Below are 27,043 nucleotides of genomic sequence, written 5' to 3' on the forward strand. Positions count from 1 at the left end.
GGTTTTACTGCATTAATTTATTATTATTGGCATTGTTAAGCAGTAAATTTGGATTTGCATACAGCAAACAGATTGCCACATTTTATTCCCAGATTGCAAATTTGTGCCATTTTAGCAAATTTTAGCTTGGTATACCTTTAGCGAAGCAATAGCAATATAGCTGTGGCAGCACACAGCTGAGTTCAGTCAGCGCCTGAGAAGGGAAGGGCTTGCAGATGGAATCCTACTCTTGCATGTAATTCTGTCAATCCACAAGACGGCTCAGCTATGTCTATACGAGTTGTAACCACAAACGTAAAATGCTGCAGAGTGTGCGCCTCCATCATGCCAAACACAAGATGTAGGTCCTGTACCTGTTCCTTCTGCTTGTGCAGCTCTTAGAAGGCAGAACACTTGATATTTTTCAAGTTGCATAATCTTGATCCATGGTATGCCGTCTTACTGGAAAATGCTCTTCTATAATCCTGCATTCTCATTGTTCTCTCACTAGTAGAGAAAAACAGATGGGACCCCTCATCTGAGCTGCACTTAAAACCACAGCCTGCGCCACCCTCACCTTTAATGCAATGTGTGCAACAAGTACAGATGGGGAAGCTTGCCAGATGTTAGAGCCACCATCCTTGATATTGTTCAGATAAAAGGATGAAGTCCCAATGAGCAAGTACTTTTCTATAGTAGTAGGCAGAACTATAGCATAAGTCATATTTAATCACTATTCCCTTCACTCCCTGTGCACCTTCCAGCACCTCTACATAGGATAAAGTGTACAGACTTGCTGTGGTTGTAAACTCCCGTATTTCAGCCAGAAACTCCTGCTGCTGTCTTCTCAGCCACCTGTGATAGCCATTATCTACTCTGTTGACTTATGTCAAATCCTACAATTGTGTATGTGCCATTTTAGGCTACTTCAGCACCTAAATCATTTGGTAATATGCACTTCATTTCTCTACTCAGTCTAGGACTCAGAGCAAAGACTGAGTGCAAGAAAAGACTATTTTCCCTGACACCTCTTCCGATAGAGCTCTACTGGAACTTACTTACTGCTCTTTGAAAATGACACTGTTCAGGCTGAGAGTTTAAGGATGACTTGCGGTAAAGCTTTACTAAATGTGCGTGCCCAAAGTTACACTCTCCCCTTCCTTCTCACAGCATTTATACTTTAAGTCAAATGTCAAGGTATTCTTGGTTTCTCGTGTCTCTTTTACATGAGAAAAAGAAAGCAAAATGGCTTTAAGATTCTAACACGGGAAACCAGTATTTTCTTTCTATCTTAGTAAAAGAGATGACGTATCTATCTCTTCAAAGCCAAAATTTTGAAAAACAAAGAGTTCCTCCTAAGGCAAACACCTGCCTAAAGCAGTCATTTCAAAACAACTGAAGTTTGCCACAGTTTAAAGATCCTGTTTTCAGATACTTTTCCTAGACGCAAGTGTTGAGCGGCCCCACCATAGATGACACTTATCTCTGCCTACAATCATTTCTAACGCTTGCATACAACCTAGTGCTGCTGAACAATCATGCAGCTAGCAGGCCATGAATATCCTGTAAATGTCATATGAAGTGGAAAATAAGAAGTCCCAAACTAGGATGTATCCATCAACTACCTGCATTTAGGACAAACTGAAGAACTGCTGTGTAAGAAATAATTTTAAAGTTTGAACAACAAATGACAAGTAGGAAGAGACCTGTTTGTCTAAACTTCAACGATAAAGTTCTGTGAACAGGAAAGGCTTTTGCCATAAAATGCCTTCATGTCAACAGTTTTTGGATTCTCAGAATTAAAAAATTCCCTGGGTTGTTTCACTGGTACTCCTAGTCACAGCTAAACATAAAAGATTATTACAATTAATCTGATAACTAGGACAGCTTTAGATTAATTGGAAATGTGTGAATATCATACAAACACCATTATTTATAATGAAGTCCTATAAATATTAAAAACTAGAATATAATTGCTTAATACAAAAAGTTATGAGATGATTCTTTGCATATTTTGAACACTTATACACCCGACAGTCAAAAACCAAGACTCCTTAGGAATTTCCCTCTCTCTCAGTGTAGGAATAGCACCTTTGAAATCCAGAAATTAGTTGCTTTGATGCTATGTTTGGAGCAGTATCCACATTTAAAGTTACAGAAATAGATTTTGCCTCTCCACAGATCTCCTGCACAGTTTAAGGCTTGTATGTGTGCACAGTGTGATCATCATCATACAGCTCTGTACTCCTCTGAACCTGCCTGGTTTACAGCCAGGGGTATTTATTTGGCCTAAATTGGAGAAATCTATTTTTCCTGGCTCCAGATTAGAAAAGAGTTTTGGATGAGTACTTCTGATGGTGATTTAGATATGCAGGTGAGATAATATAAAGGTAGTTAACTAATAATCACTTTCTTTCTAAATGCAGGGTAATTTGGATCTATGAAACAAGTTTTTCAAACAAGAATGACAACAGTTACATACCTTTCAGTGTGTTTTATTGTCAGCTTAGCTCATTCTGATCACACACCTTTTCAGAACAACAAAAAATACTGCTGACAGACAACTCTCTCAAATGCAGTCAATATGAAGTCTATAGTTGTCTGCTGTAAACACACCTGTCAGGCACTATTCAAATAAATCACTAGATTACTGAAAGTTTGCAAAATTACAGAATAAATGCTAACGGCAAGTATTAACAAAGGTAATCTAATCTTTATCAATCGTGAGTGTAATCTAGTTTAGTTGTTTTCTTTAACCTTTAGAATATTGGGACATGCAACTTCCTTATCTGCAGACTCCTAAGAAGCTAACTGTTCACTTAGCTGATTTAGCAACCTTGTTTTACATGCAACAACAGCAGAGGCTTTAGAATCTTTTTGTCACAATATTGAAAAAAGTTGGGGAAAGATTTACCTGAGAACTAGATCTCTAAAAATGAATACATATGATGTTTTACACAGAGCAGTCCAGGTTCTCAAACGCCACATCTGTGCCTTCTCAGCAGCTAGTCAGACATCACTACAATTATGGTCCCTGCCTTTATTCATACCTTAACTATAAAAATACTGATAGATAATTTGAGCAATTACAAGTTTAGAAAAAATCTGAATGTAACTTAGGCCAGAGGTCATATTTTTAGTATGCGAGTATAACCATCACAAAATGACAGGAATTCTTCAAACAGTAAGAACGGAAAATACTTCTGTAAACATACCCTAGAGTCACAATGTTCTTTATTCTTGTAAGAGTGGTCTTATTGCCATTGCTAGATTTATCATTTTTAAGTTTCATTAAATAGTTTAAAGTTTCATCAAACAAAAAATTAAAAGCCTTTTCAACCGCATGGTGTAAAAAAAGCTCCCCTAAAACTCAGATATACACAGACACCCTTTCAAGAGTTACATCAGGAGTGTCAGTACTGACTTGACATTAATCAGTACCTGTCATCTGGAGCTAGTTACATTATGATCACTAATATTGTACATGATGGTCCGTTTGCGGGGGGGGGTGTCCACTAAGAGACAGGCTATCCAATGTGCAAGAGGAGACTTGATGACACTTTCCCATCTTTCCTGCCAGAAGTTCTTCCGTGCTCTGCTTTTGGTAGTAGCGCACAGGGGACACTCTCCAGTTGCTACTGTACAAACAGAATGCTGAAGGCCATCACGACACAGCACACAGCCACGTAGGGGCTCTTCCGTTCACCTGGGGGGAGGGAAAAATACCCAAACCAAATAAAAATTCAGGCATGACTAAACAGATCTAGGCTGCTTCTAGCCTAACATAGTAATTATTCCATTGCACATGCAAATTAATATTCAACGTTTCTAGCTGGAGAAATGCTATTACAACTACAGTTGTGTATTGAGGAAGAACATGCATGGGAGTGGAAAACAAAGATGTAGGATAGGATGTATTGCTACATAAAGACAGAGTTGGAGCTATTTGCTTTAAGCAAAGGTCAATGCAAGGTCTTCTATCTTACTATAAACCATCTTTTCTGAGATGCAGTTTCCAGGAAAACATAAAAAAAAAAAAAGTATTACTGCTATCTCTTAGTGCCAAAGAGAGTCAGCACACAGGCATCGGAAAGCTGATCAAGACACCAAATGTTTTACTGGCTCTGCTCCCAGCTCTGGCTAAGGGCTATTGCTGCACAAAAGCTGTTTCGTGTCGGCTGAGAAGAGGTGTACCTCTATGCTGTCTGGCCATGACAGCTGCTATATGCAGTGTGCATCTTCCATGCATTGTATCATGTAGGAGCCAGCTAACTGGCTGGGAAGCTCACAGCAGCCCAGATGTGGCCAGATGCCTGTCTTTTTTCTTTGCTAGAGAGACATAACATTGTTAGCATGTGGAGAGGGTCTGGTCCACAGATTTTCAGGTTAGTGATAAAAATGGTTAACAGATTACGGAAGTTGCACAGATGTCTCTATTTCTGACTCTTTCAAATCAGTGTTACAGTTTTCCAGGGCAGACCATGGATGAAAGTTAAGTTTACTCCATTAATAGACTTATATTTGGTGGCAAAGGCAATCAGGAAAGATCTATTCCCACCCATTTGGTCCAGAGCAAAACGTTACAGAGGTCTCTTGTCCACCAAATAAACTATGAAAAAAAAAGAATCTTAGGTAGGGAACTGTAACACAATCAGGGGAATCTTTCTAATGTTAATCAGACTGCTACCTATTTACATGGGTGTTTCCTCCATTTAATTAGCCAGGCATTTTTACTCTTCTACTTAAGCATTACTCTTTATGAATCCACTGACTTCTCTCTGGAGAGCGAGAGTCCCCTACACTGGACGGTACTTCCAGGCTACAAAACTGTCAGAAAGTGTTAACACAGTAATAGCTCTTTAAAGAGAAGATTCCTGTTTTTACGCATTCAGAAGCATAAAGACAGAGCTGGAGCTGTTTGCTTTAAACAAAGTTCAATTTCCTTTTGCTGTGCGAGGTCTTTTGTCTTACTATAAACCATCTTTTCTGAGATGAAGTTTTCGGAGAAGCATTAAAGAAAAAATCCTGCACTGCCAAGGCTCCCAAGTTTAGCATTAAGGTGTAATCCTCAGAAAAAAAAAGTCTCTTTTACCAGCAGGACCTTCAAATATAGGAGGAAAAAACTTCCCATAGCAAAAGAAAAATAAAATACTTGTAGTGATACCTCCCATAAGCAGGAATGCCTGCCACAGTGACACTACAAGATGTTGTCATGATCTGGCATATATTTAATTAAACTTCAGATAACGGAATGAATTAATGTCTGCAGTTTCACATCTGTTTAAAATAAATTTTCAAGGAAGCCCACCTCCTACAGTTTAGAGTAATACAATTTTCATATGGGTTAGACTTTCCTGCTCTTAATTTTCTTAAAAGAGAAATCACCATGTGGTGGGATTAAACATCATTTTGCACAACTTTGTAAATATGTAACCACTTGCTGGTTATTAAAATCTTATGCACATGTGAAAAGGTTGTTTAAACATACTGGGCAAGTTTAATGTAAAGGAAGCCAGTAGGCATTTTAATTTTTAAAAGCCTACACTTTCTACATGCCTTTGTGATTAACACAAATAAAATGATAGGAATCATCTTCAAAGTCCATTTCCCATACTGAGGATATGGTAATGTTATGTAAGGAAACGCACAGGAGGAATGTTAAGATGCTACTTCCTCATCTGTCAGTCTAAAAGAAAGTCAAATTGGACCACTCTAGATATAACTTGAAAAGAAATTAGTGTTTTACATGAAAAAGAGAAAAGGAAGCAGTTCAGTATGGGGCAAAAGAGTGCATGCATTACCTTGGATGCAGCAAACGCAAACATGTTAATGCTAGTACACAACGGGAAAGCAAGACTATATTCCAGATGAACTGCAGTTCTTAACTTTTTCAAGTTGACAGGGACCTCATAAAACCTCTTGTGTACTCTTTTAAACAGTTTTTTAAACTGTTTGCTGTGCATAGCTAATAGAAAAAAATATGCACTAATAGAAAAAATTGCACTTAATTAACTAAAAAGAAGATGGTAAGGTAAGGTAAAGTGTTCTCTTCAACCTTGAACAAACCTTAATGCAGCTGAATTTTTACATTTGTTTTTGCTGGTATAGCTCAAAATTCATTTCTGAGAGCTGCCACCTCACCAGTATCTTTCAATTACAATACTAAAAGTGGTTCTGCTGTGTCTATTATCTAAATAGGACAATATCTGCAATCATTTTAACAACAGGTCTTCACATGCTTTTTGCCTCAATGCTTTCTGATGTACTGAAGGATATATGTCATGTTGCTTTCAAAGCCGGAGAATGCAGAAAAGGGAACCATACATTTTTCCTTTAGGTTCAATGACAAGTAGGAACATCTAGAATTACACGTTCAATGTTTCTGCTCTGCATTAACAATGCAATTTGAAGAACACTGTTTTGATGATGGATTTGTAATTTTTTTAAAAATCTTGGATATACCTTAATGCTAAGACTGAACTTCTGTTGCATATTCCCATTTCCTTCTCAAAATAAATTCAGAATAAGGATTAAAATAAATATAAATATCAATGTTATGGGAAAATGTCTAAAATCAGATAGAGTTGGTCAGCCTCCATATAGATGCCACTTGACAAAACAGCTTTGTGTAATTCAAAAGCGCACAGAAGCTAACTAAAGAAAGCAGAGAAAAAAGACATTTCTGATTAAACAGAACCTTACTGCATTATGAATTCCATGTTGTTTTATCCCTATAACGTAAATATCTGGCTTTTGTCAGTAGTCCATTAGAATTTCAAATAGCAGTTTATAAAGAATCATTGATTTCTTTGTATGTTAATGAGAAGTATGCCCTTGGTTATTTAACGTAGTAAAAAGTGCAAAAGGTTTTTGCAAATATAACACCACATCTATAAACTGACATCAGAAAATGCAGGCTTCCATGATGCTATGTAAGACAGCCATGCCCCGCCCCGCCCCCCCCCCACCTTATTTCATGGAGGTAAAACCTGCATTTTTTAAGATGATGTATGAGTATGGGTTTCATTGCTACATGGAAACATTATCCTAATAAATAATGCATACTCTAGAAAAAGCGCTGGTCTTAAAGATTTCAAAGAAAAAAAATTACCAATCCTGGCGCATTTCCAGAATATTCCCAATAGTCTGTAAAGATAAAAGAAATTCATTAGGCTCTTGGTTTAATAAAATAATTTAAGTCAACTGATTTTCTTTCTTCTACACTAAAACAATCCAAATAAACTGTAGTTTGTCAACTCGACATATTCTTGACATCAAAAAGCACAAGATATCTGCATGGAAGGGTACGGGCTACGAACTAAACAAGTGGCAAAGTTCTTTATAAGTCTAGCAAGTTTTTTGCATGCAAGAAAAATAAAGACGCATTTCCCTAGTCTGTGTTCAAAACCTCAAGATTTCATCAGAATTCTACATTCTACATTACAGTACCCCAGACAGAAAATTATGTAAAGAAAAAAAAACAGAACTAGAAAAACACTGGAGTAGGAAATAACCAACAGGCCTCCATGTATATGGGAAACTTTTAATGCTATGATTTTGAAGCAAGTTTTCCTGCAGGTATGAGAGATGATAAACCTGAGTACTTTAAATGTAATGCTTTGTAGTCTCTCTTTTATATTCCCCTTAGCGACAGTAGATAAAAATGCCTTTTATAGCAGAACACACTCATAGGTATAATCTGATATAGAATACTTGCATTGAAATAAATGAAACAATTCTTCAGGTTTGTTTTTACTCTTTTACCAAGGTTTACCTTGCTCGTGTCTCTCTAATGCTGCTTGCCCAGGATGTTAATTCTCACAAGTAAAATAACAAAAGGAGAAAAGCAGGCTCCAACTATTCAGAGCACATCCAAAGGTATGTACAAGCATGAACACCACAAATTCATAATTTCTCTGTGTAACTTAAATAATCTCATACTGACTGCTCAAGAGGAACAAGAGCAGGGACTGCTTTAGAGGAAGAGGGGAAGAAATACTGAAGCATCCTGAACTAGAAGCCAGCTTTCAGCCTTTCAAAATGTTGGTCAAAACTGTTGAAAGCTTGTCTACAGGAAGGTTTCCATCATAGTATGACTGGTTGCAATGCAATAAAAACATCTGGATTCAACTATATTGTCTATTTATAGATTTATGGACTAAAAAAAACTTAATTATTTTTCCTCCTTCTCCTGATATGTTTATCAGCAGTAACTTCAGTCTACATTATTTGTGGGGTTGTATCTACTACCTGCTGTGATGGCAGTTTTCCAAGTGCTTTCCCACAGTGCTCTGAACCCATACCCACAATGGTTTGATTATCTGTCTTCCCCCTTCCCTGGGCTCTAGCAATTGCCTATTTTCTTCCTGCGCCACTTGCTCCTGCATACTTCAGCAGTTGACATATCCTGCACTTTTTAAAAAATAATTTCTGCGCTACTTCATATTTTATGGCCTCTTTTATGGTCTTATTTTACTTCAGCATCAATCCCTCTTTCCTTTTAGCAGCCTCTCCTTTACTTCTGAAACAAAGGCCTAGTGTCGGGCAGGTGAGAACCAAGTGTTCCAAGCAGCAGCAACTGACTGAGGTTTTCAAATTCAAAGTGAAATGTTTTTTGACTGATGTACCTCTTGCTGACCAATTTATTGCGAACAGCATTCCAGCATTTTCATTTTTAGAAAACAGTTTTTTTCATTTGTGCTTTAGATCATTTCAGCTCAAGCCAAAAGTATTTCTGTATAGTCAAAGCTCATTTTTTCTGCTTTTATATAGCTCCACAAGGGGAAGTAATAATCCCTGCATACAGGCCATCATACTTTTCCAGGCTAAGGGGTCACACAGTAAAATAACCTGAAGACATCTATGCACTTTTTGAAGGTGCATGCAGGTAAAAAGGCAGTCATGTCTAAATCTTATCGAGCAAAACAGACAGTCTCATACTACTGTGTGGATGGCGCTTAAGACTCTCAAAACTGTTGTTACTCTCTGTAAAATTAAGATTTACAGATTGCATGCTGCAAAACCAACGCAAAAACTTCCACAGCCCAGCATCTCATGTTGCCATCTCTCCAAAACTTGCCCAGGAACTCAAAGAAATAAAACACTACTGTCCTTTTCACATGCATATTTGAAGAATCTTACCTGGGAGAAACAGTAGTAACTCCTTCAGGCAGTCTATAAATCTGCTGAATTTGCCTCACCATCTCAGCAAGGGTATTTCTTTGCCTTCTCAGGGTTTTTTCAACCATGTGTAACAATGTAAAGTTATAATTGAAGTTTTGCACATTGTTCCTAGCCTTAGAAAACCCCCTTCTTGGCGAAAATATGAATTTTCCTTGCTGATATGGGAGGTACAAAACAGTTAGAATACGTGTTTCATCAGCTACCCTTACGGCAGTTAACAATTTATGAACTTGAAGTCACCACTGACATAAGGACTGACAAGCCTTCCAACAGATGACAGCAGTACCTTTTTAAGAGGCTTGTGCTGCTATTGGAACAGCTCTGTACATCTGTTTGTCCACATAGTTTGCTACTGAGCAAAAGTAAATTGAAATCTGGACCTTCTAAACAGCTATAATCACAGCCTCTGGATGAACTGGGGAGCTCACACTGGATGAAAAGCCTGTGCAGGCCTTCTGCTCTCCTGAATTTTTCCATTACTGTTCATCTCAGGTCCACAACACGCACTTCTTCAAGTCAAAACCTGTTTGACTATTACAGAAATGATGCTGCCTTGAATGAATCTGCTCCAAAATAATTCCTCCTGAAGCAACTACTCAAAGTAATTGCACTGTTCCTTATTCCCCCCTTCATGTTCATCTTCATCCTTGTTTTGATGCTGGTGAAACGTGTCAGTCTGGCTTGCATACCTGCTGTTTTCTGGCAGCCACAAGTCAAATGTGCATGAGCTGCTGCATATTTCTGGCTTTCAGTGTTAATGTTAAAAGCACTGATCATGAAAGTGGTGTTGGTTATCTGGAGAACAAAAAACGTGAAGAAATGGAACCCCGTAAAATGAGAAAGGTTTAGTGGGGCTTTAGACTTTGGCTGCTAGACTGGGAATGCTGCAAAATGCAGTTGCCATGTGTTTACCAGGATAACCCTACTGCCACTGCAGGAGGGAGTGTGAGAGAGACCCCACTGCAATGCTTATGGCAAGTCAAAGGAAACCTCTGCTGCATATAAGCTAACACAACTTTCTGGTTAGCAGGGAGGAGAGAATTCTGTTGTGGTATGCATTCTCCTCTAGTTAGCATGAAACAGTAAATCTCCACTTGCTTTCCCAACCTTAAATGCTATTGCTAAGGACAAAGCACATGGAAACACTCAAGACGCGTCAGGGAAAAAGAAGGTTTAAAATTCTGTTTGGCTTGGTAGGAAAAGACACATTTTGGCAGAAGTCAACGGGATGAAATACAGTGTTATGAGGATGGGTGACATCACTTTGCAACAGTCTCTCAACCAACAGAAACATGTTTCTTTACTTACTATCAACAGATTTAAATCTTCACCAAAGTTACCACTCAGTCAGAAATATAGTGAATAACTATCAACATTTCTCCTGTCACTTTAATATTTTATTGCTACTTTTTTATGCTATTAATTTGGAGCAGGAACAATGAGGTAAGATCATCTCTGTGGTAAAATGAAATATCACCAGAATTTATTTTATCCAGTATGTCTAGACATTTCCATTTGAGCATGGAATATGTTAGTGAAGAGGGACAGGGGTTTAACAGCATATGAGCTCCATGTAAACATCTACCATTCAGGAAACAAATTTCATTGCTTCCAGGCCAACATTTTATTCTCCAGTACAAAGTAGTCTACATACATATATATAAAACAAAAATAAAATAGTATGTCCAACATCTATATAAATACAAACCTACAGATCAAACGTCCAACTCCTCCACTGTGTCAGCACCCTTTGAAAACATTTTATGAAGAGAGTTCTATTGTACTCCAGACAGATTTGCCTCAAGAATAAACAGAGTAGCTCCAGATTAAAGGAAATACTCCTTGCCAAGAACAGCACTAAAATTTTAATCAGTAAAATAAATATTCTTACTTCTTACTGTGTATATCTCATTGACTATTGTGTTATCTTCTTCTAGCAGACACCCAAATTCCCCTTGCCCTCGCCCCTCCGCCCCCCCCCCAGTCCTTCATGAAGTCATCCTTTCTTTCCATCTTTACTTTTATCAAAAGAAATCTCTCAGTGGCAACCTCAAGGCCTCATATGAAAGGTCACAAGCATTTTCATGTTAGAACTCCAAATCAAAAAAAAGCTAGCGTAATCTGGGTATCTCACACTGCTAAAAGAAAACTTGTGTGATAAAATAGCAATTCCAGAGGCTAATTACAACAAAGGTTTTCAGAAGACAAACACTCAAGGTTCTTGGTGACAAGGTTCTACTTAAAACGTGACACTTTTTCTGAAAATTAAATGCAGAAGTGACAGAAGATACGTAGGGAAAAAAACATTTTCTTTAAGAGCAAATGATCTAATGGAAAAAGTGGACAAGTCAAACACCAGAGCCCAAAAAAAAGCCTGTCTTGTTTTTTCCAGCTAGAACATTATCAGCTAGAATTACCTCCTACTTCTATAAATATTACCTCCTTTGCATTAACCTTAGGTGACTATTACTGAAGTACTACGGATGGCCTCAGTGGTTTCTAGGTCAAAATTGCCCAATCATTACTTTAAAATCACGGAATCATAGAATGGTTTGGGTTGGAAGGGACCTTAAATATCATCTAGTTCCAAGTCCCTTGCCATGGGCAGGGACACCTTCCACTAGACCAGGTTGCTCAAAGCCCCATCCAGCCTGGCCTTGAACACGTTATGACTTAAAGAGACCATACATAAGGATAGTGTTGCTTACTTTAAAAAATAATTTTAGTTACAGATTATTGCTAAAGCTGTGTTTCAAACCTGTACCTCCAAAACGCCTATCTTGAAAACAAACAAAAAGCGAGCTTCTGCTGTTTTCTTACCCACCCTAAGAATCAAAAATAAATCATTACAGCAATAGCTGCGTGTAGGAAAATGTTTTCTTTCTGTCACTCATTTCTGTATCTTGAATAAGCATCGAACGAGAAAGTTGCAAATCTAGAAAATAACTAATAAAGCAGTATTAGCTGGCTTTGTTAGTTAATAAATTCTTACTAAAAAATTGCAACTAAGTGCTTGCAAATACCTTATTGCCTTCTATTGTAAGGTATAAAATGAAGATTTTTATCTTTAAAGAGAGAAATTTTTGAAAATAGGATTTGTATTATCACACGTCATTAGAAGATACTAAGAGTAAAACATTGCAGTTAAAACCAAATAGCTTGTGTATTTTTAAAATGACCAGACTACATACCCAGTTTTATTTTTGTCCAGTAAGCTGGGAGCCAAGGATCTTATATAAGCACAGGTACATATGAGCAGCAAGATCACAGTCAGTAGACTCTGAAAGTTGAAGATGGCAGACTACGGAAGAAAATCAGAAAAGAAAAATTACATCTTTGCAGTACAAAACTTCCCTCACTGCATAAGCTGGAGAAAGTGATCCCCTAGACAATACCCATTAAAAACAAAAATGAAACCTACAGTGACAGTGAGCCAGAAACTCTTTTAATAGCCCGTTGCACACAATGGTGGAAGAATGGAGGTTTTTCCTTCTCAGTCCATCCCCAGAAGGGTAAAGAAACAGCAGGCAAAATGGTAACCTTACAGCTTTGCTCCCAGGCACCTGTTCCAAAGCCAGTTTGTGAAAACCCATTAGCAGCAGGCTAAGAGTTACAGAAAACAGATGTTCCCTCTTGGCCAAGAATAAGTGTAACTGTGGTTTGCATCAATAGAATATGGTGGTGGTGGTAAAGGTGGAGGTGAATTGTATTTGACAACTAAACCAGTGGCAGCCAAGACAGAGAATAACAAGAAATATGCAGGAGGATTGTTAATATACTGCTTTATGAAGACTACACCCAAAATACAACAGATTTGTAGAAATATATACAATTAAACCCACCTGAACTACAAAAAGATAACCAATTAATTTTATTTTCAAATCATCTTTTCATTTTAAATTTCAAAACAACTTTACTATAAATAAATTTTTAGACGTGCTAATTATACGGAAAATGCTGGACAAATGAAGCAATTGCCTTAGGATGGAGAAGTAAAAATCTATAGTTTGATAGTCAAACTAATCTGCCTACTGGCAATAAGAAGAAACAATTCTTGAGAAACTGCTACAATATCTGGCTATTTGCTGAAGTTTAAAGTATCAGTAGAATGCACTAAGTGCATCTCACAAGCATTTTTTTTAACTAAAGTCTGAGTGTTGTGTGGCCAAAATGTTCTTTAATCGCAAACTTATAAGTAACTATGATTGCTTATGTGAAGCAATCTTTTCCAGAAGTATAAACATTATGGGGGGATAGGAGGTAGTCATGTAAGGACTGCTGTAACTCCATAACCAAGTACAAAATCCAGAAGAAAGTTGGCTGATGCTGTTTTCCAGCAAGTGCCACATCACCATTCCAATAAATAAAGCACTAGCAATATTTTTTTTTCCCCAATAGGTTCACTGGAATTTTTAGTAGAAATATTTGCCTACTAGTCCTTGTGATTTGTAGCTTCTAATAATTAGTCCCAAATCTGAGACTTAGATTCATCTTACAACGTGAAAATAATGCAGCTGCATGAAGCATGGAGCTGCAGTTTTATTGTTTCAGGCTTTTTTTAACTTAGCATGCCTCAACTGACATTTTGGTCAACTTAACAGCACCAGGTAGTATACTAGGCAATTGCTTACTTCAAACAGCCGTATTTTCTCTTTGCTCAGCTACCCTCATTTGCAAATCCTATTTAGTCTGAAGTCCAAAAAATTGACAAAGCAAATACAATAAATTCACTCTTCCTTCTGGAGTTCTGACAAATTTGTGTCTAAATATCTCATATTTTTTCATACTGCTCAACCCAGAAGGCTGAGTAGTAATATTTAATTAAGTGTAAATACTTAGCACTTATGAAGGGATATTGCATTGCAGTTTCCTTCTTCAAGCAGAACTCAGTGGGATTTAAGAGCACGAGAGCTCCCATTTCCATAGCCTGAGGCACATCTCTGTTGATCTATGTGCACTTTCTTCCTATGTCACAAAATTCTAATGTTTTGAAGCTCCGATAATCAATTTTCTCTAAATAGTTAAGGACAACTATAAAAGAAAATCACAGTATTTCAGTTCAGTATTGCACTAACAGCAAAGTAAGAGACAAACCCAAGAAATTCTAGAAGAGGCAAAGCCATTGGAACATCCACGACCCTTTTGATACGGAGATCTAAAACCTTTTAACAAAAAAAAATAAAATCAAACAACCTTAGCTTACGTAGAAGTCTCCATGAATCATACGAAGCAACAGAGAAACATGCATACAACTGCCAGCCTGAATACATGCATTAGACAGGGCTAGATACACAAACTAATTTAAATGTCTAAGCTAACGGGGTCCAACAGGTCACCCATGGGTGGGGAGCTACCCATTAAGAAGGAACAGCACAGAGAGGCTCAAGGAGCAACTGAACAACTCTGCCTCCGCAGCCTGTATAAGAGACTCCAGCTTCCTGAGGGCATGCCCTCAAAGGCAGCATTAGCTCTTGGAGTGGGTGCGCTACTCTCCCCTTTACTTCTGTCCAAAGCAGGAGCCCTCTTGCATCAGCCATCCTTCTGCAGAAGCAAAATTCCCATTCCTCATGCCCTTTCTATGACAATAGCCTGAGAGACAAAAAAGGGACAGGGTGAAAATGTGATTATTACAACGCACAGAGAAGGTAGGCAGTGGAGGAAGGTAAATGCAGGCAACTACGCACAGCAGCTGACATGCAGGAAGGTTTCTGTGATGAGTGAGAACATGGAGAGGGGACATTACATGAGCAGAGTGGTGATCCAACACCCAAAGCCAGGCCTCAGGTTCTCAAGGTGAGACTACCTGCTTTTCTCCTGAGCTACGGCATTTGCTAAATCACGTTTAGTTTAGTATTTTAGCTTAGCTGAGTCACCATTTCTGTTCTACTGTGTCATAAATAACAGACAGATTATTCACCAAGGACAAAACACTGCCCATCATTATCAGTAGACTCCTGCCTTTGTACTAGGCACAAGCTGTCGCCAACTTCAGAAACCAGGAAACTCTCAATTCCCCCACAGAGACAACTCTTACGACCTACGGGAGGCAGTGTCTCCTGGCTCCTGCGGGTCTAGGAACGCGATGGGGCCGGATCCAGGGGTGGCTGCCTCTCAGCAAAGCCAGATACTCCCTATCAACTGATTAATTTGATCAGTCCACCGGGAGAGACAGCTGCTCTCGACATCTCACAGCGCAGTGCCTGCCAGAGCTCCGTTCCCATGAATTCCTGCAAGCTTCCTCCTGCAGCTGCTTTCCAAGGAGGCTGGTGGTATCGGGTACTTCAACATAAGAAAATGGCAGAAGGGCACACTTGCTTCCTCTTAAGCAGGGACTGTAAATGTATACTCATGAAATGTGTTATTAGTCAATCAATAGGGGCAGTATATAATTGTTCTTTGTTGGGCTCTTCACGTGTTTCTCCAGATACGCAGCACAGGGTGCCGCTGTAATTACAGACGCCATTCCACTGAAATGTGCTCTGAACTACACATTTAGCTATATAGTCACTTTAAAAGGACAGGCATGCATATTTTAAAATTTGTTTACAATTTTAAATTGGAAATGAAAATGTATTTCTGAAGTAGGTGGCTTCACATTTCACATCTGAAGTAATTCTTATGGCCCAGCTGAATTTACAGAAAAGGGCGATTTACATCCAGCTGCTTGAACTGATGTAATTAAAAGCTGCTATCAGAGTCATACGTTACTCAGAATCCTTTTAAAAAATACTGCATTCACATACGAAGCTATCTGGAAAATGCCGTAATGTAGCTGAATTGCAGTTCATTTGGTTAAACTGGGTTCCTCTGATCCAAAAGTAGTTAATCGGAATTTTTCAAATGTGTTGACTGGCTTACTGTAGATCCTGTGAGCCTCATTCCCATTAAAGAAATTTCATCACATGGAGAAATTGATGCTATCTTTTAGACTGTGTCCACATGCTGGTGAAAAGACAACTAAATTCCCAAGACTCAGATTGCAAATGCAGAAAAAATCAGCACTGGTATTTTATTCGTGTTTTAGACAGTGCAAGCTGTGGCTTTAATTATACATGCTGAAATTTTCTACATCTGCATTTGGCACATTTCTGACATGGTGGAAACATCTTAGTAGTTACATTCTGTGTTACTTAAGTAATTACACTTCCCCCCCCTCCCCCCCGCCTGCTGTCTCCAGGTAGTCGTGGAGCACTATCACATCACCTGCAACACTAGTGAGGTATTGTATCCAGCAGAACTTGCAAGAGCAAGTATTTTCATAAGTCTTTGGAAATTTAACACCATGGAGTTTAGCTTTGACAGCTACATGCCCAAAGGCTCTTTAAAATCCTTCCCAAAATTAGACCTTAAAAAAATGCCTCAATATTATTTCCCTGATCATATCGTATCTTAGTAAAAATCATTCCATATAATACACCATAAAAATAAAGAATGAATACTCTTGAAAGTTTTCTTGTGTTCAGGTTAGCAGTGGTGGCATGTATTAGAAATACTTATGCGAATATATGGTAGTTAGAAGACAAATGTTACAGCTAGGGACATTTGAATGTATTCCCATCCGAGTCTGCAACCCAACAGCACAGCTGTCAGCACAGAGGATACCGGGGCAAAACAGGGGTTATAAGGCAAGAAATGGTCTCCAGTTGCCTCTGGAAGATGCCATCGAGTGAGTGTGCTACAATACAGGAGCAGGAGATGGTGCGACAGCTCCTTTTTCTGGGGTGAGGAGAGAGGGAAGGAGAAACTTGCGGATGGAATAAAAAGAAATCTATGGAATACTATGTGGTAATAAAAGTTCCATATACTAAAGTATAAACTAAAGTTTAATATACTTTAGTAAGTGTTGATTTAGAGTGAAAAATTTCCTATGTGGCTGAGAAAGGGAATCCTGATGGGCCATAACATTTGCACAGCCCCTGTCAACCTGTTACAGACAATGTTGTCACTCCTGCAATTCAGTCACTATTAAATTTACTACACTTGGGGAGAAGAAAAAAGAAAAAAAGAGGCAGCTCAGAATTCTGGTTATCAACAGCTCTTGCACTTTATAAGAGTATTTAATTCAATGTGCTGAAAGGAAGGGCACACTCAGATAATGCCTGAATTTTTAGTGACGACGGGTAAATGTGTATTCAGCCTCAGCAGACATAACCATAATAGATGCACTGATTCTAAACTTTTTTCTACAGTGAAAGTAACAGCCATAGCCAAGACTTTGTACTGTGTCTACCTCTGTACTTTGTATTTGCTCCATCACTCCTATATTCTCTGATTCAGATACAGTTTTGTTCCATGTCTTTGCAGACAGCACCACAGAATTATGAACCACCTAATGATGCAGCCCTTGGGTAGCACCATAATAAATTACATCATAAGTTTTGATGCAACTATATGTGTCATGAAGGACCCGAGGAACTTCTCCTTGCCTCATATACTTCCATTTAAAATAAACCCCCTGATATCACAGTTCTAGGGAAAAAAAAACCATGCAGAAGGAGAACATAAACCCCATACTGTTGTCCCTCTGGGCTGGTAGACAGCCTAAAACAAAAGCTCTCGCAGTTTATCTCAACAGACTTAACACTGAAACCAAAGCTTAATCTTCCCTAGAGTTTCAGTATTTACAAAATGATTACTCTATCTCTGACTGCAGTGTGACCATGATTTCATCTGCGCGTGCTATAAAAAGAGAGGCCATAATAGTGCCAGCAAGTTGTTAAACTTTGCCTCATGGTTACTATTATAATAATCAATTATTATTAAATTAAAAATTATAAATAAATAATAAATTATTGGAATATTCCAAAGAAATGATAACTGCATTTGTGTAATATGCTGCAGAATATACAGTCTTTCTAGAAAAGTTTTATTTTCTTTTTTCCTCCTCAATATTATAAAATTGATGGATGATTATGTTCTCTGGAGCCAAAGACACAAATGCTGATATCCCATCGTTGAGCTGCCTTTCTCGTATTAAAATATGAGCACGAGCTTACACTGTAGTTAAACTGTGGTTAAGCAAGAGCTGATAAAAATGTAAAAGCCTAAAATAGTAACATAGGCTGCCAATCCTATCATATAAAAGTGAAATCAATCTATGAAATTTTAATGAAGAGGCCCTTAAAAAGCTGAAAGAGAAAATGCTTATTATCTAAGGTTTCCATTAGGTACCGCAATTCTTACTTCCCCAGTCTAAATCTAATTTTTAGGAGTATAATATTGGAAAAAATAATAGGAAATAAAACATGTAGGACTACTCCCAGCCTGAAGGTCAAAGCAATTGCTAAAAATTAACTAAAACATGCACATAATTATATTATTTTCCAACCTATTCCAAAATAATTTGTTTTCCCACTGTTGCCAAATGTAATCTGATAAAAATGAATGGAAAATAAGCATTTGTAAAAGAGGTATGCTAATTAGAACTTTTAGGAAAATACAAAACTTGCAAATCAGTTAAGTCTGAAGTGATTATTGGCAAAACTACACTGAAGAACTAAGGAAGGTGTTTAGACAAAACTGGTTTGTGTTTAGTAAGTATCCAGATACCGTCCAGTTAAGCAGTTACTGGTTGCTCCAACATGAATAGGGTTTTTTACTTTACGTTTACTGCATATTCACCCCAGTATTTAGTTTCCAAGGAATTTAAGTACAATATGTAATGCTCATTCACATTTGTCTAAAATATTCAAAATTCTAAAATGTATATTTTTGCATTCATAAAATTTAGGCTAAGGCTCAATTAGAGTAATAGGGAATCTTTCCCCATGACATTTCTTGAAGAAGTATGTTGTCTAACTTAAATGGCAAGTACAGCGCATAGGAACTAATATGTGTGCTCTTCAGTCAACTGAAGACTAATACATCTGTTTAAAACACAACCAAACTCTTTAAACAATTAGACAATGAATTAACAGATGGAAACAGTTGTCCTCTCCCACAAAAGCTCTCTTGACTTTAACACATTTAGTTTTTTTACTGCAATTCAAATCCACAGACCAACACAGAAATGACACCTCAAGGTGACGATGTTGAAATTCCATGCTCATTTCAATTCCTCCTTCTTTGCCCGAATACCTAGACAATAGTTTCAAAATTGAACTTTTGGCGTAAGCAGCTAGTAGATGCAGCATTTCACCAAAAAATCTTACAATAAAAAACAAAGTGAAAGTTACAATATTAAGCTTTTTTTATCAGGGTTACTGTAATACATAGGTGTATGTCCATATATTTACTCAACAAATATAGACTTATGTTAGATGTGGCAGGAAAAGTTTAAGATCTCTTTTCCTCCACGTCTTCTCTGCAGATTATACAGTTTGCAATTTTACAGAGATATTTTCTCTGCTCTCTTCCCTCATTAGATAATAGGAGTAATTTCTATAATCCTCTTTTTCGGATGCTGAAGCTAAGTATGTTCTCTGGAGTACCACGGAACCTAATGGTAGTTTCTGAAACTATGAACAGAGTAAGTGATGTTCAGCCACTGCCATAGAGCGCTCTAAAAGGACATAAATCTTGATTTGTAGCTCTTTTGCCTCTCCTGCCCTAAAAATCTGTACATTAGAGATTTCTAGAGTGTAGTCGAACAGAAGGAGAAAAATTATCCATGTAAGAAAAAGACATCTTTTCCCATAATGAGTAAGTTCTGGCTTCTCTTGCTGTTCATCGAAGTAGTATGCCTAATTATAAGCTTGTACCATTCTTGTGTTTTTGATAACTGAGCAGCATAGTTTCTGTCAAATTAGCTAACTCTCCCTTCTGAAGTTGCACACCACACTGCTTAGTTTACCTCAAATTTACTTGAGAATCTTAAGAAACAGTAAAAACTGTGTGTGAATGGAAGAAGTAAGAGTCATTCTAACATCCCAGCACATTTTGAATCAGATGACATCCTTACTCTAATAAAAGCAGCGTGCAAAAAGCATGAATTTGTAACAGAAGGTGCTACAGGAATTTGAACATGGATGTGGAAGAAAGTCTAAGTTCTCAAAAAGGAAGATACTGTAATATTTTTGCTTTATTGTATTGAATACTTTGACATTTGCAATACAGCTAACATTCAATCTGCTGGTGTTTGATAAATTTAAGAAAATAATGTTACAGTCAAAGTTCTACTATCATACCAAACTCACAAGCAAGAGTCAAAAACTAACTAGAGATTGGCTCCATAGCAGAGCAGGGAAAAAAACACATGCCTTCTATTTCTCTGAACGTCTCTTATCCCGATAGAAAGCCTGTACAATTTAAAGCTGAACTACATTCCTGAACATCCTTACAAAAAGCGTAAGAAGTTGCTGCATGCAGTAAAGGGATAGTACATTCTTTCTGTTCTAAAGGCTGCACAAAAAGCTTATCTTTTAATTTACCTAAGAATTAGAAAGAAATTAATAACATTTTCTGTATACTATTTAAATACTTTTTTTGGTTGTTCATTAACAGTAGAACCATCTCTTTAAAACATGAAAAATAAATGCTTCTCTATCAGCAAAAAACATACTTAGTCAAGAAATAATGAAAAGCTCTGCTAAGTCTCTGATGTCCCATGGCACTGGGCAGGCCTACAACAACTCTGCAGGTCTCTTGTTTGGCAGATTTCAGGTGCGTGGTTTGGATTCTTAGCATCTGTAAGACAGGTAACATTTTTAGCAAGATGCCAGCTGTTTCCACCTTTTTTCCTTGGTCACAAAGTTGAAAAAGAAAACTTTTGGCAAGTTTGAACACCAAGCTCTGTGCATCAGCAGAAAAACATATTCAACACTGTAGCTATTACAGTGGATGTGCATGGTGTCCAATGCTGCAGCCAACCAAAAAAATAAATTGTGACATTGACTATTACAGTAACTTCCTTTTTTGTTCAACTTACAAGTTTGGATCATGAGTGGAAAATCTACAATGTATAATCAGCCCATTACTAATTTCAAATGGCCTGTGGAAAAATGTGATCCCCACTTCTCATGCTATTACTGAATAAAATTAAGATGTTTAATAGTAGACAGAATGTCAAGGATGTTTAATAAGAACTGCTTGGCACTCAGCAAAGAAATGGCTTCTCACAACTGGTGTCATTCCTGGACTGTTTACGTATGTGGTATGGTAGGTATGGTAAAATTTGTAAAAATAGACTCATTGCATCCTACTCTTCCCAAATCAGATCAAGAGATGCATCTTACAATGGCAGAAGAAATAGTTTCCTCCATTCTATAATCACAGAAGCAAAATATTAATGATATATTTTCACATCCTCTTGTAAACTGACACAGAAGTATCTATACTGAACATTTCAAGCAGCAACTCACAACATGCCTACTCCACAGTAGCATTACTATTTACAAGTGCAGTTACAGATGGTATGAGATTTATTAAGCACCAATACTAGTGTAGTAAACAACATAATTCACTGTCCCTATCTAGCCACACTATGTCTCCTATTTTTCCCTTCCTCTCTCCTTTTCAATTATCTGACAAGCCTGTTATTCTGACGGGAAGAAAGGTACATGGAGAGCAGATCCTTCTTCCTTTCTCCTCAATTAGCAGTGTTTGTGCCTACTGCTAGCACGCCACAGCTGCCATGGCGGTCAACAAGTATAGAGTGCAGGGATGTGAGTCAGTTGTTGCACAACTGGTGGCAAAGCAGGTCCTAGCATCTTCTTGCATTGCAGCTTTGGCGTAAGAGTAAAATCCCAAGATTCCCAGAAAAATTAGCTGGATAGCAAAGACTTTATCAGATGAAAAATTTGTTATTGCAGCTGTAAACCCCTGAAATTCTAATTGCTTCTTATTCAAAAAATTCAATGCCTGATGGCATTATAATACTGACATGCAAAAAGTCCATCATTATTCCAAAATAAATTCACAATACAAAGACACCTTAAGACTGTAAGATGAGCTAGGAGATTTTTAATCCTATCTACCTTTAGACCATGATAAAAACAAAGCCATTAGCAAATTTGAAACACGATTGATTCCTCCTTGTAACTTTGAATAAGCCAAACACAAACCTTTGTACTTGAAGACTCCTGAAACCTCTTTTGCAAAACAGCGTCTCAGATACTGGTACGTTTATATCCGAGGGCTTGGTTTGGATCAATATTTACTAATGAATTTACAATTGTTTATATGAGCAATTCCCCTTCCTTCTATAAACACCATTCTAAGACAGCAACAAAGATTGTGACAGAAATGTTTGTCCTTATGTTAAGTTCCCAAATCAATTTTTTGGCAGTAAGGTGGGGCTTGAGGTCAGTCCTAACCAGAGGGCGAAGGGAAAGAAGCCATCTTTGTGAAGTTTTCTGCAATTCTTTATTTTCTTCATCACCAAATTTCAATTATAGACACAAAACATATTTACTAAGATGTTTTTTGTACGTGCACTCATGTTTGGCTGCAATTGCACATTTTTGCTACAAAGGAAAGTGAAGACCACCCTTCAGCAGGTGAGAGGCTCATCATTAATTTTAATGTTACTTTAAGCTTCTTCTGTCTTTACACCCACCACACCACATGCATGTGGCAAATTTTTCAACCCCACTAGGAAAAGTTTTGTTGAGTTTTCAGATAGAAAATTTCAAAAGTTCACAGAATAAACTGACACAATGATTTGTGAAAGTCAGTAAAGAGTACATATTCTGCTTCTAAATAAATGAAGCAGCTGTGTCATTATACTGCATCCCTTTCGTTTCCAGTAACTTTTTAATCCATTGAGCAGCTTCTACCCACTTTCAAAGTTGGTTTAAGTTAAAATAGTATTTTTTTTTCTACCCACTGGCAGTGAACAGGAAAAAAATAAACACAATTTGTGCTTTCACATAAAGAAAAAGACAGGTAGAAGCCAGCTTATATATATTCTGTTTGGCAGCAGCTGGCGGTTCACCCAGCGCAAGTTTTGACTTGCTTAGTAAGGATGTGGTAAGGAAGCCCGGGAGACAATAGGATACAAAGTTCCAAGGGATAAAGTCCTTTGGAAATTATGCTTCAAAAATTATGCTATTCACAGAGCTACTGGCTTGCCACAGTCACAGCTCATTTTCTTTGGAGAAAGAGAACAAATTGAGGTGTAGCTCTACTCTCTTCCATTTGACAATACAGAGACAGCAGCTGTTTCCTATCTCACAGTCAAGCGTGAGCTCAAAAAAAGGTGTCATTAACTGCAGCTCATGACTGCTAATCCCACAAGACAACATCCTTTTTTCTAAAGAGGCATGACACCAGAGGCAGCATCATGGAGAACGTGAAGTGCTGGATATGCCATGAGGGTTAGTTTTCCCTGAGGAAAATTCAAACACCAGAATTTGAGGAATCTTATTTTCACCTCTTTTGATATAAAATCTTGAGAAAACTCTCATTAAAAGATCCCATCTTACTTCAGGTTCCTTGAAGCATACAGAGTAACCTCTACTAATGAACATGGACAAGTGGAGAAAAGAATTCTCACAAGATCTCATATGCTTGCCATAATCTTTTTGCTAGATATAAACATTAGTGTTATATTTAAGTGCTAAACTGAGCAATGTAAATGTCTCACTGATCATGAAGGCTCTCTTGCCTTTTTTCTACAATCTCAAATCCTTTTAAGTACTATGAAGAATAGCAAGGTGATGTTGCACTTCTATAGTATCTACCTTTTCAAGGCACTGATTAGAGATGAGGTATTCACTTCTCTTTCGTCTCTTTGTTTTCTGTATGTGTGTTTTAGATCTTCGGAGATAATTTATGCCTCTTATCATGAAAACCCTTTGTTCACTGCTTGAAGCCACAGATTAGAACAGGTTCATCTAAAAGATCTGCCAAAGAATGCTCAGGTGAGCAACTTCCAGCAATTTCCTGCTGGTGACAAGATCTGGAGCCTAAGAACTTGTTTTGAACTGAACCCTAAGTTCAAGAGGTATTAATCTTTTAATAAACACATGGGAAGTACAAAAAGATTCAATGGAAGTTGTACAGTATACATCACTGGTGATGGATAACCTGTCAAGGTCAGGAGCTTTGGATGGGCTTTTAAGCAACCTGATATGGTGGAAGATGTCCCTGTCCATGGCAGGGGGCGGTGGACTAGGTGATCTTTAAAGGTCACTTCCAACCCAAACCATTCTGTGATTCTAAGAAAAATTTTGAAAACGCTCATCTTAAAATAATTCTGTGTTGAAGTAAAAGTTACATACAAACCTTTATTTGTACAGTGAAACCTCTTCCTCTTAGCTATTCCTTTGCTTTTCCTTTTAATTTTAAAATCATGTATCTGCACTGCTTATATAAAGATCTCCGCCTTAGCTAAGAAAGCTTGTTGCACAGCACAGCTTTAACTCTAACCCAAATACAAATCTTTCATTTATATTCTCTGTACACAGAATGAAAAAAAAGCAGACACCATAGAAAACATAAATGGCAATGCTAATAAGCCTCTAAGTCAACTCTATATACACCATTCATACTTCTCATTAGCAAACGCACCTGGGCCTCTCACGCTATTCCTGAAAAAGGAGAACAGCAGTCAATGCCAGGATTCAGCTTACTGCTCAAGAAGCAAGACGTCAAACAACACACCCATTAAATCAGAAGGTCAGAAATACCATCCTGACAAGACAGTGCACCGCAAGTCAGAGCAAGGACTGCTGTCCCTCGGAAAACCCGGGCTAGGCCGGTACAGACGGAAAACGTGCCAGGCTGGGGGCGGGAAGGGCACCGAGGCGGCGCAAACACGACCGGTTGGCGTTACTGCTAGGCCAAATGCTAAGCAAGGCTTGACGGTGGAACTGGGGCGACTCCGTTCCCGCGGGCTCGCTGCCCCGCGGCGGGGCGAGGGCCTCGGCCTCTGAGGAGGTTCAAAGGCCTGGTGCGGGGGGGATGCGAGGGGCCTCTGGGGAGCCACCGGGCCCCGGCAAGCGTCGCTCGGCAGAGACGCGGATGGCCGGGTGGCGCGGAAGCCGGCAGTGCCGGCGGGACGGGGAGGGAGAGGGGGCCGGTCCCGGTCCCGCGGCGACCCCGGAGCGGAGCCGGCGCCCCCCGCCCTCCCGCCGCCCCGCGCTTACCATGGCGGACGCGCTCGCGGCCACATCACACTTCCGGCGGGCGGGGCGGAAGCGCGCCCTCGGGGCGCCCCCGGCAGGGGCATGGGCGGGGCCGCTGCCGGGATTGGCAGCTGCCGACGTGAGGGTCCGCGATTGGCAGGAGCGGCCGAAGGCGGGCGGGACGGAAGGGCGAGCGCGATCCTCATTGGCTCCCGCGCGGCCGCCGGGAGCGCGGCCTATTCGGGCAGGCGAAAGCGGCGGGCGGCGGTGCGGGAGGAGGAGGAGGAGGAGGAGGAGGAGGAGGTAGTAGGAGGTAGGAGGTAGGTGGAGGCGCCCCGCCCCCTCCGCCGTGAGGGCGGTGGCCGCCGGTGGGGCCGGGGCGAGCGAGGCCCTCGCCTGCCACCGGTGCCCCGGCGCCGTGGGGCCGGGGCGAGCGGGCCCGTCCCCTTAGCCGACCCGGGATCAGCCGCAGGCCCCTAGAGGCGGGTGGTGGGCCCCGGCCCCGCTTCCCCGGGCCTGTAACGGCCACGGCGTCGCCAGTGCCAGGCCCGGGGCAGCGCGGCCGTTCGGCCCTTGCCTGTCCGCGAAAAGTTTTTGGTTTTGTTGTTGTTGGTTGTTTTTTAATCCGTGCGGTCGGATTCCAGCGGGTGCTGCGTGGCCTCCAGTGTCCCGCGCCTCCCGCCCGGCCCTGGCCGCGGTTTGCCTGCGGGGCAAGGGGCGGGGGGGCTGTCCGGCGGGGTGGGGGTGCCGCTGGGCCTGTCTCCGGGCTGCCCTCCGGTCCCTGCGGGCGGAGACGCGGGGGTGAGGCGCTTGCTAGTGAAACGTAAAGAATGCCTTAATGAGGCTATTTTTTAATAAGTTGCTTTTTATTGTAAAGGCAAGGCCCTGGCCTGCCTTAGCGACAACCCAGACTGGCTTCCCTTCGGGAGGTAGTTGAGGAGAGGGAGTGGAGTGGGCAGAGCCTGGTCTGTATTTTTGCTCTTGTCCTGTATTCTCTGCAGGTAGCGGTTTTCATCTTCTTTCCTTTTCTGTAATTGCACTTAACACATCGAGTGAAGTTACAGATGCTTGGGTAAAGGTAGCATATTTCCTTGTCATGACCACAGTATATTTTTCTGTAATTAAAGACACAAAATTATTAAAAGAGCTGCATGTTCTACATGGTTGGCCTCTTATAATTGTATGTAAGAGAAACCTGTACAACTAAAATCTGCAGTGACTTTTGCATTTGGCAGCTGTTTTTGACAGTGCCTGCTCTACCACCAAGCCATACGAAAGGGATAGGCCTTCATTTTGGCTCGCCATGAGAAAAATGCGGCATTTGTTTTTTAAGCCATTATTTTTTTAAGCCATTATTTAAGCCATTTTTTAAGCCATTATTTTTTTAAGGAATTACCTTTGATCCTGTGAGGGACTTCAGTTAAGCAAAGACTACATGTGTTCTGACCAGTTCTGTGGAAGAACTTCATTGTGATTGTTTTGTATTTAGAGTAAGGTGCCGAGGTGTTGCTGTCATGACAAACCTCTGCTCTGAAACTCAGTGAACAATCTGTTCATAGAACCTCCTTTTGTAAGTAGACTTTATCTTACAGAACTTGAAAAGATGATGGCTTTGTTTTGAGGTCTCTGTCATTCTGTATCTTTCAGTACTGGGGCTAAATTGTTTTTGCTTGTCTGTTTAGTATGGGACAGGTTTTGCTTTTTCCCTTGGTAAGGGGAAACAAATTTTTCATCCTGCCAGAAGTCAGGATAACATTTGACATACTTCCAGAATTTGCTGTAGGAGGCTGCAGGGTAATGAGACTATGTGTATAAAACATCTTTGTATAGTGGAATCAAGGCAGTATTCTACTAAAGCAAAGTACTTTAAGGCA

At 39.4% G+C, this 27,043-nt stretch overlaps 2 protein-coding genes across 7 annotated transcripts in view; one reads left to right on the forward strand and one right to left on the reverse strand.

Moving 5' to 3' along the window:
• Positions 1-2,458: 2,458 nt before the first annotated feature.
• TMEM167A (transmembrane protein 167A) lies at positions 2,459-26,638 on the reverse strand. The gene is made up of 5 exons (XM_075488637.1): positions 26,566-26,638; positions 25,191-25,615; positions 12,354-12,463; positions 7,091-7,125; positions 2,459-3,685 (listed from the first exon to the last, which is right to left on the reverse strand). The coding sequence occupies exons 1-5, from the start codon at positions 26,636-26,638 to the stop codon at positions 3,615-3,617; spliced, it is 714 nt and encodes a 237-aa protein (XP_075344752.1). The 3' UTR covers positions 2,459-3,614.
• The window catches only part of XRCC4 (X-ray repair cross complementing 4), a 186,865-nt gene continuing 185,365 nt past the window's right edge, over positions 25,544-27,043 (forward strand). For 3 of the 6 annotated variants that reach the window (XM_075488527.1, XM_075488524.1, XM_075488529.1), the window contains exons 1-2: positions 25,544-25,759; positions 26,047-26,170. The gene's annotated coding sequence lies outside the window, so the exon portion shown is untranslated. Of the gene's footprint in view, positions 25,760-26,036; positions 26,171-27,043 lie in introns of those variants that run through there. The other 3 variants (XM_075488526.1, XM_075488528.1, XM_075488525.1) reach the window with 3 other exon arrangements.

Source organism: Mycteria americana, chromosome Z (assembly GCF_035582795.1).
Source record: "Mycteria americana isolate JAX WOST 10 ecotype Jacksonville Zoo and Gardens chromosome Z, USCA_MyAme_1.0, whole genome shotgun sequence".
Classification (NCBI taxonomy): Eukaryota; Metazoa; Chordata; class Aves; order Ciconiiformes; family Ciconiidae; genus Mycteria; species Mycteria americana.